This window comes from Oncorhynchus masou, chromosome 24 (genome assembly GCF_036934945.1).
Source record: "Oncorhynchus masou masou isolate Uvic2021 chromosome 24, UVic_Omas_1.1, whole genome shotgun sequence".
Lineage (NCBI taxonomy): Eukaryota > Metazoa > Chordata > Actinopteri > Salmoniformes > Salmonidae > Oncorhynchus > Oncorhynchus masou.
The window spans coordinates 103,977,893-103,996,175 of NC_088235.1; the positions used below are offsets into that span (position 1 = coordinate 103,977,893).

At 43.4% G+C, this 18,283-nt stretch overlaps 1 protein-coding gene across 4 annotated transcripts in view; it reads left to right on the forward strand.

The window, feature by feature from the left end:
* Positions 1 to 18,283, forward strand: part of kank4 (KN motif and ankyrin repeat domains 4) — a 205,819-nt gene that overhangs the window by 169,399 nt on the left and 18,137 nt on the right. For 3 of the 4 annotated variants that reach the window (XM_064935962.1, XM_064935961.1, XM_064935963.1), the window contains 3 exons: positions 3,388 to 3,663; positions 5,895 to 5,979; positions 9,290 to 10,556. In XM_064935962.1, coding sequence (XP_064792034.1) covers positions 3,388 to 3,663; positions 5,895 to 5,979; positions 9,290 to 10,498 — 1,570 coding nt within the window. In that variant the 3' untranslated portion in view covers positions 10,499 to 10,556. Of the gene's footprint in view, positions 1 to 3,387; positions 3,664 to 5,894; positions 5,980 to 9,289; positions 10,557 to 11,240; positions 11,384 to 18,283 lie in introns of those variants that run through there. The other variant, XM_064935964.1, reaches the window with a different exon arrangement.

The window sequence follows — 18,283 nt, forward strand, 5'->3', positions numbered from 1 at the left end:
GGTTAATATAGCACCATGCCAGGGGATGGTCTGGTTAATATAGCACCATGCCAGGGGATGGTCTGGTTAATATAGCACTGTACCAGGGGAGGGTCTGTGTGGAAAATGAAGTTGCTTAAGTTCCCCTCTTTGTAGCAGTCAGCAAATAGTGTTTCTGGATTGTCCTTCAGGAGCTTCTTTTTGTACTTATTCCATGCAGTGTTATTTTCCATTTCCAAGGGGTCCTGTGATATCTGCACGGGCGAAGCCAGGAGTAGGGGGCTTCAAAAGCCTCTGCATTTGGGTGGGGAGGGAGGGGGCTGTGAAACTCTCCTGCCATTGTTGGGCTCAAGCATTTTCACACATCTCACTTCACACTTCAGTGCTAATTGAAGTTGCAGTCAGGTCTGTTCTGTCCTAGAATTTAAAGTAGCTTTATATAACAACACCTATATATTATTGTATTTTACTTCATGGCTTCAGAAGTAACTTCAGACTGAACATTACTCACTCAGTTTTGGGCTGGATGGTATTTCCAGGTTTGGATTGAATGTCTTGATGTAAAGGGTGGTATCCTGTATACTGTAAGCCCTAGCTTTTTTACATTTGTTCTATTTGAACCCTTTTTCTCCCCAATTTCCTGATATTCAGTTTCAATCCAATTACAATCTTGTCTCATCGCTGCAACTCCCCAACGGGCTCGGGAGAGGCGAAGGTCAAGTCATGTGTCCTCCAAAACATGACCGGCCAAATCGCGCTTCTTAACACCTGCCTGCTTAACCTGGAAGCCAGCTGCACCAATGTGTTGGATGAAACACTGTTCAACTGACAACCGGAGTCAGCCTGCAGGCGCCCGGCCCGCCACAAGGAGTCACTAGAGCACGATGAGCAAAGTAAAGCCCCCCCCGGTCAGACCCTCCCCTAACCCGAACAACGCTGGGCCAATTGTGCGCCGCTCTATGGGACTCCAGGTCATGGCCGGTTGTGACACAGCCTAGGATCAAACGTTGGTCTGTAGTGACACCTCTAGCACTGCGATGCAGTGCCTTAGACCGCTGTGATACAGCCTGGAATGGAACCTGGGTCTGTAGTGACTCCTCTAGCTCTGTGATGCAGTGTCCTAGACCGCTGCACCAGTCGGGAGGCCTACATTTATCTAACTCTAATTCCATTGTTTTGCAGAAGAGCCAATGAGCTCTCTCTCGCTCTCTCCATGGTCTGTCTGTCTGTCTCTCTCTCTGTGTCTGTCTGTCTGTCTCTCTCTCTCTCTCTGTCTGTCGCTCTCTATATGTCTCTCTCGCTCTATCTCTCTCTCCATCTTTCACCCTGTCTCTCCCATAGACACACTGCCCTCACTGTGACTCTCCCTTCCTGTTTATGTGTGTGTGTTGTGTGTGTATGCGTATGCGTGTGTGTGCGAGTGTATGACTGATTTCCCTATGATTAGGCTGTGCTTTGCCTGTCTGATGTTGATGAGATGTGAGTTAGATGACAGAGGTGATACTGGGAAAAAAAGCCTCTCTCCTGGCTATGATTAGAACAGGCTGGTCTAGTATTCATGCTACAGCACGGTTGTAGCTAGCATACCCTAGCTGCTGTCTGGCCCTCCTACCAGCACACACATCATTACAATAGCCTAGCTAACACACTGCTGGCCCCTTCTCATCAGAACTAGAACAGACTCAGTCGGGCTGGCTCTACTTTTACCTCAGAGGAGAACTCAGCTTAGTATAAAACATTTTGTTTTCTTTAATTTACCTGATGAGGTTCATTCAGACCACAGCTACACGGGAGACACATCAAGACACAACAAACAAGCATAAGCAATATACATGATTAAAATTAACATTTCCAGGTAATCTACAGTTGAAGTCTGAAGTTTACATACACTTAGGTTGGAGTCATTTAAACTCGCTTTTCAACAACTCCACAAATTTCTTGTTAACAAACTATAGTTTTGACAAGTAGGTTAGGACGTCTACTTTGTGCATGACAAGTACATTTTACAACGATTGTTTACAGACAGATTATTTCACTTACACTTCACTGTGTAACAATTCCAGTGGGTCAGAAGTTTACATACACTAAGTTGACTGTGCCTTTAAACAGCTTGGAAAATTACAGAAAATGATGTTACGGCTTTAGAAGCTTCTGATAGGCTAATTGACATCATTTGAGTCAATTGGAGGTGTACCTGTGGATGTATTTCAAGGGTCTTCTAAATGGACAATGACCCCAAGCATACTTCCAAAGTTGTGGCAAAATGGCTTAAGGACAACAAAGTCAAGGTATTGGAGTGGCCATCACAAAGCCCTGAACTCAATCCTATAGAAAATTTGTGGGCAGAACTGAAAAAGCGTGTGCGAGCAAGGAGGCCTACAAACCTGACTCAGTTACATCAGCTCTGTCATGTGGAATGGGCCAAAATTCACCCAACTTATTGTGGGAAACTTGTGGAAGGCTACCTGAAATGTTTGACCCAAGTTAACAATTTAAAGGCAATGCTACCAAATACTAATTGAGTGTATGTAAACTTCTGACCCACTGGGAATGTGATGAAAGAAATAAAAGCTGAAATAAATCATTCTCTCTACTATTATTCTGACATTTCACATTCTTAAAATAAAGTGGTGATCCTAACTGACCTAAGACAGGGAATTTTTAGTAGGATTAAATGTCAGGAATTGTGAAAACTGAGTTTAAATGTTTTTGGCTAAGGAGTACGTAAACTTCCGACTTCAACTGTATCGATTTCGTCAACTGTTTCTGAATGGAATATTCTCACCTTTTAGATTTGTAAAGGGTTTACTGTGTCAGGTTATGGTTGCCCCTGACCCCTGAGCTAAACCAGGATGTGGGTGCTGTTTATCATGCCTCTGCTCAGATGTTTCCTCCATGCCCTCCTTGTTCCTAATCACAACATAGCCTTGGGAAAACACACACACAAACATACACGCAGCCTTGAGAACACAGCACAGACTTCCCTCCTTCAGACTCTGATCACATGAACTCTCCTTACACTGCCTCTATTCGCCCCTCTCCCTTAGGAATTCTGGGAATTCTGCAGCTCCTGAAAGATCGGTTCACGAACAACCATGAATGAATAGTATTCTCTGCCTGACCTTAGCCTTTCTGATCAAGGGCCCTATAGAAGTTCCATGAACCATCTATTCATAACATCCTAAAGATGAATGTCCCTCAATATACTTCTCAAGGCCATGTTCTCACTGCTCACAGATTCCAAGATGTTACACATCAATGTTAGGTAAATGGCCAGCCCTGTGAGTAAATAGCCAGAACACATGGGGCTGAATGACCTTTTCTTGTCATATCTTGGTACTTGGTAAGTCTCTTGGTACTTCAGTCGTCTCATTGAGGCTGTTTGTTTGTGTTGTTGTTAATGACCAGGTATGAGACCACCTCCAGTGAGGAGGAGTCGAGCGGGGAGGAGAAGGAGGAGGCCGAGGAGGTGGACAGCTCTGAGCCTGAGGAGATGCAGGAGGATCAGGGGAAGGAGGAGAAGCAGGAGGAGGGAGCTGGAGAATCCCAGGGCCTGGGAGAGGACACTGCCACAGGAGAGATGGCCCAGGGAGCAGGAGCCCAGGCTGGGGAGACAGAGGGCCAGGGAGACCCTCAAGACCCAGAGTCCAGCCAGGCACTCCTGGAGGAGCAGCCAGAAGCAGGGTGAGACAGGACTTCTTGATCAAGGTTCTTAACTTTTGCAGAAAATGTCCATCTCAGTGGAGGTCTTCTGAAATTAAATTAACTGTGAATAAACCATCTGCAAAGAAAATATACAGTTAGCCGAACAAGTATAAATGGCACCTCTATTCAGACCCCTCTCATCCCACAGAGGTCTCCTTATGGCAGCCTACGTCCATCCTTCATCCCCAATGTGTCTACTCTAGTCTCTGATGTCAGACACACAATCCAGGTCTTTGTTCAGGTGAGGGCCAGCTGCATCCTGCCTGGAGCCTTCAGTGTAGAGCCTTCAGTCTAGAGTCTTCAGGGCCAAATGAGAGCAGAATGAGATGTGCTGAGTGAAACATTAATACAAAAGCAGTCTTCTGCTTCTTCCCGGCCCTATAATGGTCTGGCCCCAAGAGCTGACCCTTTCTGCTGCGTGCACGTGCACACACACACACACACACACACACACACACACACACACACACACACACACACACACACACACACACACACACACACACACACACACACACACACACACACACACACACACACACACACACACACACACACAGAGTGAGGCATGATTCAGTGACAGGAAGGATGTGTGGGATATGTTGACGTCTCAGAAACAGGCCCTCGGGGGGTTTGTTTCTAATGCTGATCTACTGTATGACTATCACAAGGCCTGACATCTTTTGAAACACTTCATTTCCCGACTGCCATTTATGATAATTAACTCCATTGCCATTGCAGCACTACTAAAATATGTCTGTCTGTCATTAAGAATTGTTAGGAAAGGTGACTAAATGTTATGTTATGTTAATGAAGGTGACTAAATGTTATGTTATGAAAGGTGACTAAATGTTATGTTATGAAAGGTGACTAAAAGTTATGTTATGCTATGGAAGGTGACTAAATGTTATGTAAGGTGGCTAAATATTATGTTATGAAAGGTGACTAAATATTATATTATGTTATGAAAGGTGACTAAATGTTATGTTATGAAAGGTGACTAAATATTATGTTATGTTATGAAAGGTGACTAAATGTTATGTTATGAAAGGTGACTAAATATTATATTACATTTACATTTACATTTAAGTCATTTAGCAGACGCTCTTATCCAGAGCGACTTACAAATTGGTGAATTCACCTTCTGACATCCAGTGGAACAGCCACTTTACAATAGTGCATCTAAATCATTTAAGGGGGGGGGAAGGATTACTTATCCTATCCTAGGTATTCCTTGAAGAGGTGGGGTTTCAGGTGTCTCCGGAAGGTGGTGATTGACTGTGATATTATGTTATGAAAGGTGCCTAAATGTTATGTTATGGAAGGTGACTAAATATTATGTTATGTTATGAAAGGTGACTAAATATTACGTTATTAAAGGTGACTAAATATTATGTCATTAAAGGTGACTAAATGTTATGTTATTAAAGGTGACTAAATGTTATGTTATGTTCTGAAAGGTGACTAAATGTTATGTAAGGTGGCTAAATATTATGTTATGAAATGTGGCTAAATGTTATGTGAGGTGGCTAAATATTATGTTATGACAGGTGGTAAAATGTTATGTTATGTTATGAAAGGTGACTAAATGTTATGTTATGAAAGGTGACTAAATATTATGTTATGTTAATAAAGGTGACTAAATATTACGTTATTAAAGGTGACTAAATATTATGTTATTAAAGGTGACTAAATGTTATGTTATTAAAGGTGACTAAATGTTATGTTATGTTCTGAAAGGTGACTAAATGTTATGTAAGGTGGCTAAATATTATGTTATTAAAGGTGACTAAATATTATGTTATTAAAGGTGACTAAATGTTATGTTATTAAAGGTGACTAAATGTTATGTTATGTTCTGAAAGGTGACTAAATGTTATGTAAGGTGGCTAAATATTATGTTATGAAATGTGGCTAAATGTTATGTGAGGTGGCTAAATATTATGTTATGACAGGTGGTAAAATGTTATGTTATGTTATGAAAGGTGACAAAATGTTATGTTATGCTATGAAAGGTGACTACATATTATGTTATGCTATGAAAGGTGACTAAATGTTATGTTATGTTATGAAAGGTGACTAAATGTTATGCTATGCTATGGAAGGTGACTAAATGTTATGCTATGTTATGAAAGGTGACTAAATGTTAAGTAAGGTGGCTAAAAATTATGTTATGACAAGTGGCTGAATGTAATATTATGTTCACACAGGGAGACGATAGATAAGGACTTCATGGAGGCGTGTCACTACATTAAGGATCGTATGGCAGAGGTGGCAACCCCTGATAATGAAATGGTAAGAACATTTCCCCTCTAAAGTTGAAACAGTATTGCATGAGGTTGGTTGCCATCCTTGTCACATAATGTGATCCCCGGCCTGTGCGGGACTCCGACCCCACCAGTCTTCACACTATGTCCCTCCATATGTCTCCCAGCTCCACTAAGTCCCTCTATCTGTCTCCCAGCTCCACTACGTCCCTCCATCTGTCTCCCAGCTCTACTATGAACCCTCCATCTGTCTCCCAGCTCCACTACGTCCCTCCATCTGTCTCCCAGCTCCACTACGTCCCTCCATCTGTCTCCCAGCTCTACTATGAACCCTCCATCTGTCTCCCAGCTCCACTATGTCCCTCTATCTGTCTCCCAGCTCCACTACGTCCCTCCATCTGTCTCCCAGCTCTACTATGAACCCTCCATCTGTCTCCCAGCTCCACTACGTCCCTCCATCTGTCTCCCAGCTCTACTATGTCCCTCCATATGTCTCCCAGCTCTACTATGTCCCTCTATCTGTCTCCCAGCTCCACTACGTCCCTCCATCTGTCTCCCAGCTCTACTATGTCCCTCCATATGTCTCCCAGCTCTACTACGTCCCTCTATCTGTCTCCCAGCTCCACTATGTCCCTCCATCTGTCTCCCAGCTCTACTATGTCCCTCCATATGTCTCCCAGCTCTACTATGTCCCTCCATATGTCTCCCAGCTCTACTATGTCCCTCCATATGTCTCCCAGCTCCACTATGTCCCTCTATCTGTCTCCCAGCTCCACTACGTCCCTCTATCTGTCTCCCAGCTCCACTATGTCTCCTCCATCTGTCTCCCAGCTCCACTATGTCCCCCGTCTGTCTCCCAGCTCCACTACATCCCTCCATCTGTCTCCCAGCTCCTCTATGAACCCTCCATCTGTCTCCCAGCTCCACTATGAACCCTCCATCTGTCTCCCAGCTCCACTATGTCCCCCCGTCTGTCTCCCAGCTCCACTATGTCCCCCCGTCTGTCTCCCAGCTCCACTATGTCCCCCCGTCTGTCTCCCAGCTCCACTATGTCCCCCCCCGTCTGTCTCCCAGCTCCACTATGTCCCCCCGTCTGTCTCCCAGCTCCACCATGAACCCTCCAGCTAATTTCTGTCCCTTTCAATTAAACGGGGAAAATATCTAAAAACTAATTTAAAAAGTACAATCGCTAACAAACCCTAACCCTAGTTTTATGTCAACATCATGGTTCAACCCTAACCCTAACTCTAGCTTAATGTCCACATCCTGGTTCAACTCTAACCCTAGCCCCAACCCTTAACATAACCCTAGCTTCAACCCTCACCTAACCCTAGCTTCAACCCTCAACCTAACCCTAGCTTCAACCCTCAACCTAACCCTAGCTTCAACCCTCAACCTAACCCTAGCTTCAACCCTCAACCTAACCCTAGCTTCAACCCTCAACCCTCAACCTAACCCTAGCTTCAACCCTCAACCCTCAACCTAACTCTAGCCTCAACCCTTAACATAACCCTAGCTTCAACCCTCAACCTAACCCTAGCTTCAACCCTCAACCTAACCCTAGCTTCAACCCTCAACCTAACCGAAGCTTCAACCCTCAACCTAACCCTAGCTTCAACCCTCAACCTAACCCTAGCTTCAACCCTCAACCTAACCCTAGCTTCAACCCTCAACCCTCAACCTAACCCTAGCTTCAACCCTCAACCTAACCCTAGCTTCAACCCTCAACCTAACCCTAGCCTCAACCCTCAACCTAACCCTAGCTTCAACTCTCAACCTAACCCTAGCTTCAACCCTCAACCTAACCCTAGCATCAACCCTCAACCTAACGCTGGCCTCAACCCTCAACCCTCAACCTAACCCTAGCTTCAACCCTCAACCTAACCCTAGCTTCAACCCTCAACCTAACCCTAGCTTCAACTCTCAACCTAACCCTAGCTTCAACCCTCAACCTAACCCTAGCTTCAACTCTCAACCTAACCCTATCTTCAACCCTCAACCTAACCCTAGCTTCAACCCTCAACCTAACCCTAGCTTCAACCCTCAACCTAACCCTAGCTTCAACCCTCAACCTAACCCTAGCCTCAACCCTCAACCCTCAACCTAACCTTAGCTTCAACCCTCAGCCTAACCCTAGCTTCAACTCTCAACCTAACCCTAGCTTCAACCCTCAACCTAACCCTAGCTTCAACCCTCAACCTAACGCTAGCCTCAACCCTCAACCCTCAACCTAACCCTAGCTTCAACCCTCAACCTAACCCTAGCTTCAACCCTCAACCTAACCCTAGCTTCAACTCTCAACCTAACCCTAGCTTCAACCCTCAACCTAACCCTAGCTTCAACTCTCAACCTAACCCTAGCTTCAACCCTCAACCTAACCCTAGCTTCAACCCTCAACCTAACCCTAGCTTCAACCCTCAACCTAACCCTAGCTTCAACCCTCAACCTAACCCTAGCTTCCATCCTCAACCTAACCCTAGCTTCAACCCTCAATCCTCAACCTAACCCTAGCTTCAACCCTCAACCTAACCCTAGCTTCAACTCTCAACCTAACCCTAGCTTCAACCCTCAACCTAACCCTAGCTTCAACCCTCAACCTAACCCTAGCTTCAACCCTCAACCTAACCCTAGCCTCAACCCTCAACCCTCAACCTAACCTTAGCTTCAACCCTCAGCCTAACCCTAGCTTCCATCCTCAACCTAACCCTAGCTTCAACCCTCAATCCTCAACCTAACCCTAGCTTCAAGCCTCAACCTAACCCTAGCTTCAACCCTCAACCTAACCCTAGCTTCAACCCTCAACCTAACCCTAGCTTCAACCCTCAACCCTCAACCTAACCCTAGCTTCAACCCTCAACCTAACCCTAGCTTCAACCCTCAACCCTCAACCTAACCCTAGCTTCAACCCTCAACCTAACCCTAGCTTCAACCCTCAACCTAACCCTAGCCTCAACCCTCAACCTAACCCTAGCTTCAACCCTTAACATAACCCTAGCTTCAACCCTCAACCGTAACCCCAGCTTCAACTCTCAAACTAACCCTAGCTTCAACCCTCAACCTGACCCTAGCTTCAACCCTCAACCTAACCCTAGACTCAACCCTCAACCTAACCCTAGCTTCAACTCTCAACCTAACCCTAGCCTCAACCCTCAACCCTCAACCTAACCCTAGCTTCAACTCTCAACCTAACTCTAGCTTTATGTCCACATCCTGGTTCAACCATAACCCTTGTTTCCCCCTTTTTATAGAGTCTTGTGATGGTGTTGTACCAGGAGTGGTTCCATGTGTCTCAATGTTTGTCATCTCTAATAGTGTGTGTGCTCTCTCCCTGTCTTCAGAGACACATCCTGACCGTGTTGTACCAGGAGTGGTTCCGTGTGTCCAGTCAGAAGGACTCGCTGGCCGACACTGTCACCCTCTACCTGAGAGAGGTGGGCATCGCCACGCCAACCCTCCTGCGTTACATCGTAAACCTGGCCGATGGTAACGGCAACACAGCGCTCCACTACAGCGTGTCCCACTCCAACTTCCCTGTGGTCAAACTGCTGCTGGACACTGGTATGGGATATTCATCCACATCTCTACAATACACTGGTATGGGATATTCATCCACATCTCTACAATACACTGGTATGGGATATTCATCCACCTCTCTACAACACACTGGTATGGGATATTCATCCACATCTCTACAACACACTGGTATGGGATATTCATCCACATCTCTACAACACACTGGTATGGGATATTCATCCACCTCTCTACAACACACTGGTATGGGATATTCATCCACCTCTCTACAACACACTGGTATGGGATATTCATCCACCTCTCTACAACACACTGGTATGGGATATTCATCCACCTCTCTACAACACACTGGTATGGGATATTCATCCACCTCTCTACAACACACTGGTATGGGATATTCATCCACCTCTCTACAACACACTGGTATGGGATATTCATCCACATCTCTACAATACACTGGTATGGGATATTCATCCACATCTCTACAATACACTGGTATGGGATATTCATCCACCTCTCTACAACACACTGGTATGGGATATTCATCCACATCTCTACAATACACTGGTATGGGATATTCATCCACATCTCTACAATACACTGGTATGGGATATTCATCCACCTCTCTACAACACACTGGTATGGGATATTCATCCACATCTCTACAATACACTGGTATGGGATATTCATCCACCTCTCTACAACACACTGGTATGGGATATTCATCCACCTCTCTACAACACACTGGTATGATATGTTTATACACCTTTCTACAACACACTGGTATGATATGTTTATACACCTTTCTACAACCCTCTCACTCTCCACTATTGCACACCCCCTTTTTATCAGTCCCTACTCCCTACCTCAACCCTTTTTTACTGAAACGATATTTATGGATTTCTCACGTTTGTACTGAAACCAATAGTGAACAAGACTTGGAGTGTGTCAATGCAAGATTTGTCTCTGATCTAATGCAGAGGTGGAAAAAGTACTCAATTGTCATACCTCAGTAAAAGTGAAGATGCCTTAATAGAAAATGACTCAAGTAAAAGTGAAAGTCACCCAGTTAAATATTACGTAAGTATCAAAAGTGAATGTAATTGCTAAATTATACTTAAATATCAAAATTAAAAGTATAAATCATTTCACATTCTTTATATTAAGCAAACCAGATTGCACAATCTTCTCGTTTTTTAAATGTATGGATAGCCAGGAGCACACTCCAACACTCAGACATAATTTACAAATGAAGCATGTGTGTTTAGTGAGTCCATCTGATCAGAGCCAGTAGGGATGACCAGGGATGTTCTCTTGATAAGTGCTTGAATTTGGCCATTTTCCTGTCCTGCTAAGCATTCAAAATGTACTGAGCACTTTTTGTTTTCAGGGAAAATGTATGTATTATTTTCTTTAGGAATGTAGTGGAGTAAAAATAAAATATAAATAGTAAAGTAAAGTACGGGTACCCCCCCCAAAAATACCTAAGTAGTACTTTAAAGTATTTTTACTTAGGTACTTTACACCACTGACCCAATGCCATATATGGTCTATGAATGTGTGTGTGTGTGTGTGTGTGTGTGTGTGTGTGTGTGTGTGTGTGTGTGTGTGTGTGTGTGTGTGTGTGTGTGTGTGTGTGTGTGTGTGTGTGTGTGTGTGTGTGTGTGTGTGTGTGTGTGTGTGTGTGTGTGTGTGTGTGTGTGTGTGTGTGTGTGTGTGTGTGTGTGTGTGTGTGTGTGTGTGTGTGCGTGTGTGTAGGTCTGTGTGAGGTGGACACCCAGAACAAAGCAGGCTACACAGCGGTGATGCTGGCCTCTCTGACAGCTGCGGATGGATCAGACGACATGGAGGTGGCTCTACAGCTACTGAGACAGGGAGATGTCAATGCCCGAGCCAGCCAGGTACACACAACATGTACTCTATCTCATTGTACACTCACACACTAACACTAAACCACTACTCATTGTATATTCACTCTAGCATGCAGTCACAGACTGTATATTCACTCTAGCATGCAGTCACAGACTGTATATTCACTCTAGCATGTAGTCAGTCACAGACTGTATATTCACTCTAGCATGTAGTCACAGACTGTATATTCACTCTAGCATGCAGTCACAGACTGTATATTCACTATAGCATGCAGTCACAGACTGTATATTCACTCTAGCATGTAGTCACAGACTGTATATTCACTATAGCATGCAGTCACGGACTGTATATTCACTCTAGCATGTAGTCACAGACTGTATATTCACTCTAGCATGTAGTCACAGACTGTATATTCACTCTAGCATGCAGTCACAGACTGTATATTCACTCTAGCATGTAGTCACAGACTGTATATTCACTCTAGAATGTAGTCACAGACTGTATATTCACTCTAGAATGTAGCCAGTCACAGACTGTATATTCACTCTAGCATGTAGTCACAGACTGTATATTCACTCTAGAATGTAGCCAGTCACAGACTGTATATTCACTCTAGCATGTAGTCACAGACTGTATATTCACTCTAGCATGCAGTCACAGACTGTATATTCACTCTAGCATGTAGTCACAGACTGTATATTCACTCTAGCATGTAGTCACAGACTGTATATTCACTCTAGCATGTAGTCACAGACTGTATATTCACTATAGCATGTAGTCACAGACTGTATATTCACTCTAGAATGTAGTCACAGACTGTATATTCACTCTAGAATGTAGCCAGTCACAGACTGTATATTCACTCTAGCATGTAGTCACAGACTGTATATTCACTCTAGCATGCAGTCACAGACTGTATATTCACTCTAGCATGTAGTCACAGACTGTATATTCACTCTAGCATGTAGTCACAGACTGTATATTCACTCTAGCATGTAGTCACAGACTGTATATTCACTATAGCATGTAGCCAGTCACAGACTGTATATTCACTCTAGCATGTAGTCACAGACTGTATATTCACTATAGCATGTAGTCACAGACTGTATATTCACTCTAGAATGTAGTCACAGACTGTATATTCACTCTAGAATGTAGTCACAGACTGTATATTCACTCTAGAATGTAGTCACAGACTGTATATTCACTCTAGCATGTAGTCACAGACTGTATATTCACTATAGCATGTAGTCACAGACTGTATATTCACTCTAGAATGTAGTCACAGACTGTATATTCACTCTAGAATGTAGCCAGTCACAGACTGTATATTCACTCTAGCATGTAGTCACAGACTGTATATTCACTCTAGCATGCAGTCACAGACTGTATATTCACTCTAGCATGTAGTCACAGACTGTATATTCACTCTAGCATGTAGTCACAGACTGTATATTCACTCTAGCATGTAGTCACAGACTGTATATTCACTATAGCATGCAGTCACAGACTGTATATTCACTATTGCATGCAGTCACAGACTGTATATTCACTCTAGCATGTAGTCACAGACTGTATATTCACTCTAGCATGCAGTCACAGACTGTATATTCACTCTAGCATGTAGTCACAGACTGTATATTCACTCTAGCATGTATTCAGTCACAGACTGTATATTCACTCTAGCATGTAGTCACAGACTGTATATTCACTCTATCATGTAGTCACAGACTGTATATTCACTCTAGCATGTAGTCAGTCACAGACTGTATATTCACTCTAGCATGCAGTCACAGACTGTATAGTCACTCTAGCATGTAGTCAGTCACAGACTGTATATTCACTCTAGCATGTAGTCAGTCACAGATTGTATATTCACTCTAGCATGCAGTCACAGACTGTATATTCACTCTAGCATGCAGTCACAGACTGTATATTCACTATAGCATGTAGTCACAGACTGTATATTCACTCTAGCATGCAGTCACAGACTGTATATTCACTCTAGCATGCAGTCACAGACTGTATATTCACTATAGCATGCAGTCACAGACTGTATATTCACTATAGCATGTAGTCACAGACTGTATATTCACTCTAGCATGCAGTCACAGACTGTATATTCCCTCTAGCATGTAGTCAGTCACAGACTGTATATTCACTCTAGCATGCAGTCACAGACTGTATATTCACTCTAGCATGTAGTCACAGACTGTATATTCACTATAGCATGTAGTCACAGACTGTATATTCACTCTAGCATGCAGTCACAGACTGTATATTCACTCTAGCATGTAGTCACAGACTGTATATTCACTCTAGCATGTAGTCACAGACTGTATATTCACTATAGCATGCAGTCACAGACTGTATATTCACTCTAGCATGCAGTCACAGACTGTATATTCACTCTAGCATGTAGTCACAGACTGTATATTCACTATAGCATGCAGTCACAGACTGTATATTCACTCTAACATGCAGTCACAGACTGTATATTCACTCTAGCATGCAGTCAGTCACAGACTGTATATTCACTATAGCATGCAGTCACAGACTGTATATTCACTCTAGCATGCAGTCACAGACTGTATATTCACTCTAGCATGCAGTCACAGACTGTATATTCACTATAGCATGCAGTCACAGACTGTATATTCACTCTAACATGCAGTCACAGACTGTATATTCACTATAGCATGTAGTCAGTCACAGACTGTATATTCACTATAGCATGCAGTCACAGACTGTATATTCACTCTAGCATGCAGTCACAGACTGTATATTCACTCTAGCATGTAGTCAGTCACAGACTGTATATTCACTCTAGCATGCAGTCACAGACTGTATATTCACTATAGCATGTAGTCACAGACTGTATATTCACTATAGCATGCAGTCACAGACTGTATATTCACTATAGCATGCAGTCACAGACTGTATATTCACTCTAGCATGCAGTCACAGACTGTATATTCACTATAGCATGCAGTCACAGACTGTATATTCACTCTAGCATGCAGTCACAGACTGTATATTCACTCTAGCATGCAGTCACAGACTGTATATTCACTCTAGCATGCAGTCACATACTGTATATTCACTCTAGCATGCAGTCACAGACTGTATATTCACTCTAGCATGCAGTCACAGACTGTATATTCACTATATAGCATGCAGTCACAGACTGTATATTCACTCTAGCATGCAGTCACAGACTGTATATTCACTCTAGCATGCAGTCAGTCACAGACTGTATATTCACTATAGCATGCAGTCACAGACTGTATATTCACTATAGCATGCAGTCACAGACTGTATATTCACTCTAACATGCAGTCACAGACTGTATATTCACTATAGCATGTAGTCAGTCACAGACTGTATATTCACTATAGCATGCAGTCACAGACTGTATATTCACTCTAGCATGCAGTCACAGACTGTATATTCACTCTAGCATGTAGTCAGTCACAGACTGTATATTCACTCTAGCATGCAGTCACAGACTGTATATTCACTATAGCATGTAGTCACAGACTGTATATTCACTATAGCATGCAGTCACAGACTGTATATTCACTATAGCATGCAGTCACAGACTGTATATTCACTATAGCATGCAGTCACAGACTGTATATTCACTCTAGCATGCAGTCACAGACTGTATATTCACTCTAGCATGTAGTCAGTCACAGACTGTATATTCACTCTAGCATGTAGTCACAGACTGTATATTCACTATAGCATGCAGTCACAGACGGTATATTCACTCTAGCATGCAGTCACAGACTGTATATTCACTCTAGCATGTAGTCACAGACTGTATATTCACTATAGCATGCAGTCACAGACTGTATATTCACTCTAGCATGCAGTCACAGACTGTATATTCACTATAGCATGCAGTCACAGACTGTATATTCACTATAGCATGCAGTCACAGACTGTATATTCACTATAGCATGCAGTCACAGACTGTATATTCACTCTAGCATGTAGTCAGTCACAGACTGTATATTCACTCTAGCATGTAGTCACAGACTGTATATTCACTATAGCATGCAGTCACAGACTGTATATTCACTCTAGCATGCAGTCACAGACTGTATATTCACTCTAGCATGTAGTCACAGACTGTATATTCACTCTAGCATGCAGTCACAGACTGTATATTCACTATAGCATGCAGTCACAGACTGTATATTCACTCTAGCATGCAGTCACAGACTGTATATTCACTCTAACATGCAGTCACAGATCGTATATCCACCGTATATCACTAGGGCGTTCCTGAGAAAATTGGAACCATCCCGGTAATATCACAGTATTCCCATTCAAGCTGGAAATGCTATTTAAAAGCATATAATGCTAGCGGAATAAATCTGACCTGATTCTACCACTGTAAATGGAGAAATATGGACAGGAATCTAATGGATTCTTATAGTATTGGTCACAATTTAATCAACTCAACGTTCTGTCAATGTCACCACACAATTTGGTTATGTAGCCAAGTTCAAATGTAGGTCAAAAACATTATGAGATTATTAGCCTACAGCCTAGAGAAAATTACATTTGTTTTAGCTTACCTTTAATTCAAAGATGTCAGCCTGCTTGTTTGTCCGTTTCTCTCCCCTTGCACCTGGCTTTTTGGGGGATTTTGGAAGGTTGTGACCGTTTTTACTTTATGATAACATGATTACTGTGATGACTTCGTCACAGGGAACAAATCCGATTCTCCTCTAAACAAACAAGCAAATAGGCCTAGTATTGGAGCTTCAGCACCATGATTAGCTTCAGCTCCATGGATAGCTTCAGCACCCTGGATAGCTTTAGTGCCATGATTAGCTTCAGCTCCATGATTAGCTTCAGCACCATGATTAGCTTCAGCTCCATGGATAGCTTCAGAGCCATGGATAGCTTCAGCACCATGGATAGCTTCAGAGCCATGGATAGCTTCAGAGCCATGGATAGCTTCAGCACCATGGATAGCTTCAGCGCCATGGATAGCTTTAGTGCCATGATTAGCTTCAGAGCCATGATTAGCTTCGGCACCATGATTAGCTACAGCACCATGGGTAGCTTCAGCGCCATGGATAGCTTCAGCACCCTGGATAGCTTCAGCGCCCTGGATAGCTTCAGCGCCATGGATAGCTTCAGCGCCATGGATAGCTTCAGCGCCCTGGATAGCTTCAGCGCCCTGGATAGCTTCAGCGCCATGGATAGCTTCAGCACCATGGATAGCTTCAGCACCATGGATAGCTTCAGCACCCTGGATAGCTTCAGCACCCTGGATAGCTTCAGCACCATGGATAGCTTCAGCACCATGGATAGCTTCAGCGCCATGGATAGCTTCAGCGCCATGGATAGCTTCAGCACCATGGATAGCTTCAGCACCATGGATAGCTTCAGCACCATGGATAGCTTCAGCACCCTGGAGTTATCCCTGAGAATATATGTCAGGCGTCTGCATTAGCTTTTGTTACTGTAACATCATGGAACAATGTTACAAATGTCTATTTCCTCGGGTGCGCTTGTGGACACATTGTAGTAGCCTACCAGTCATTTTGTTCAAATTGAGTAGCTGCAGTTTATATTTTGAGTTTCTGCCAGTGCTACAAAGATAGTTTGGAGATTTGTGAATGTGAGATGGAGATTGCCTTCAGTAACTGTCGAGAGGTTGCGTGTAGCCTACACATGATAGTCAGCAATACAATTTATAGAAGTCATGCGAGTAAGTGATGTTTTCTATTGGGGACTTTACATTGAGTAGGCTAAATATGGTAGGCTGCTAGCGTTGTGAATACTAGTTTAATGTAGACTATGAATTAAGTGAGTCGATGTGTCCGGTTCATGTATGCAACTGTTAGCACTTCCATATTTTGTGTTTTTGTATTAGTGCTGCATACATTTTTTATATGTTATTGGTCTACGGAAAACGGGAAGGAGCTTGGTCAGGAAGTCCCGGGATACCGGTCAACAGTATTAAACCCTACTGTACACACACCCATTGTATAGACATACACTCAGTCATTTTCAGACAATCACACACCTGTACACACAGTGACCTATAGGCAATACTCACTGACTCAGCTAGTCACTCAGGACCACTGTCCTTGCCTGTACTTGACCCACTACAAATGACTTGACTTTTTCCACATTTTGTTACGTTACAGCCTTATTCTAAAATGGATTAAATTGTTGTTTTTTTCATCATCAATCTACACACAAAACCAAATAATAACAAAGCAAAAAATGTTTAAAAAATAATAATAAACAGAAATATCACATTTATATAAGTATTCAGACCCTTTACTCAGTACTTTGTTGAAGCACCTTCGGCAGCGATTACAGCCCCGAGTCTTCTTGGGTATGGCGCTACAAGCTTGGCACACCTGTATTTGGGGATTTTCTACCCTTCTTCTCTGCAGATCCTTTCAAGCTCTGTCAGGTTGGATGGGGAGTGTCTCTACACAGCTATTTTCAGGTCTCTCCAGTTCAAGTCCGGGCTCTGGCTGGGCCACTCAAGGACATTCAGAGACTTGTTCTGAAGCCACTCCTGTGTTGTCTTGGCTGTGTGCTTTGGGTCATTGTCCTGTTGGAAGGTGAACCTTCACCCCAGTCTGAGGTCCTGAGCGCTGTGAAGCAGGTTTTCATCAAGGATGTCTCTGTACTTTGCTCCGTTCATCTTTCCATCAATCCTGACTAGTCTCCCAGTCCCTGTTGCTGAAAAACATCCCCACATCCCCATGATTCTGCCACCACCATGCTTCACTGTAGGGTTGGTGCCTTGTTTCTCATGGTCCTTTAGATGCCTTTTGGCAAACTTCAAACGGGCTGTCATGTGCCTTTTACTGAGGAGTGGCTTCCATCTGGCCATTCTACCAAATTGGCCTGATTGGTAGAGTGCTGCAGAGATGGTTGTCCTT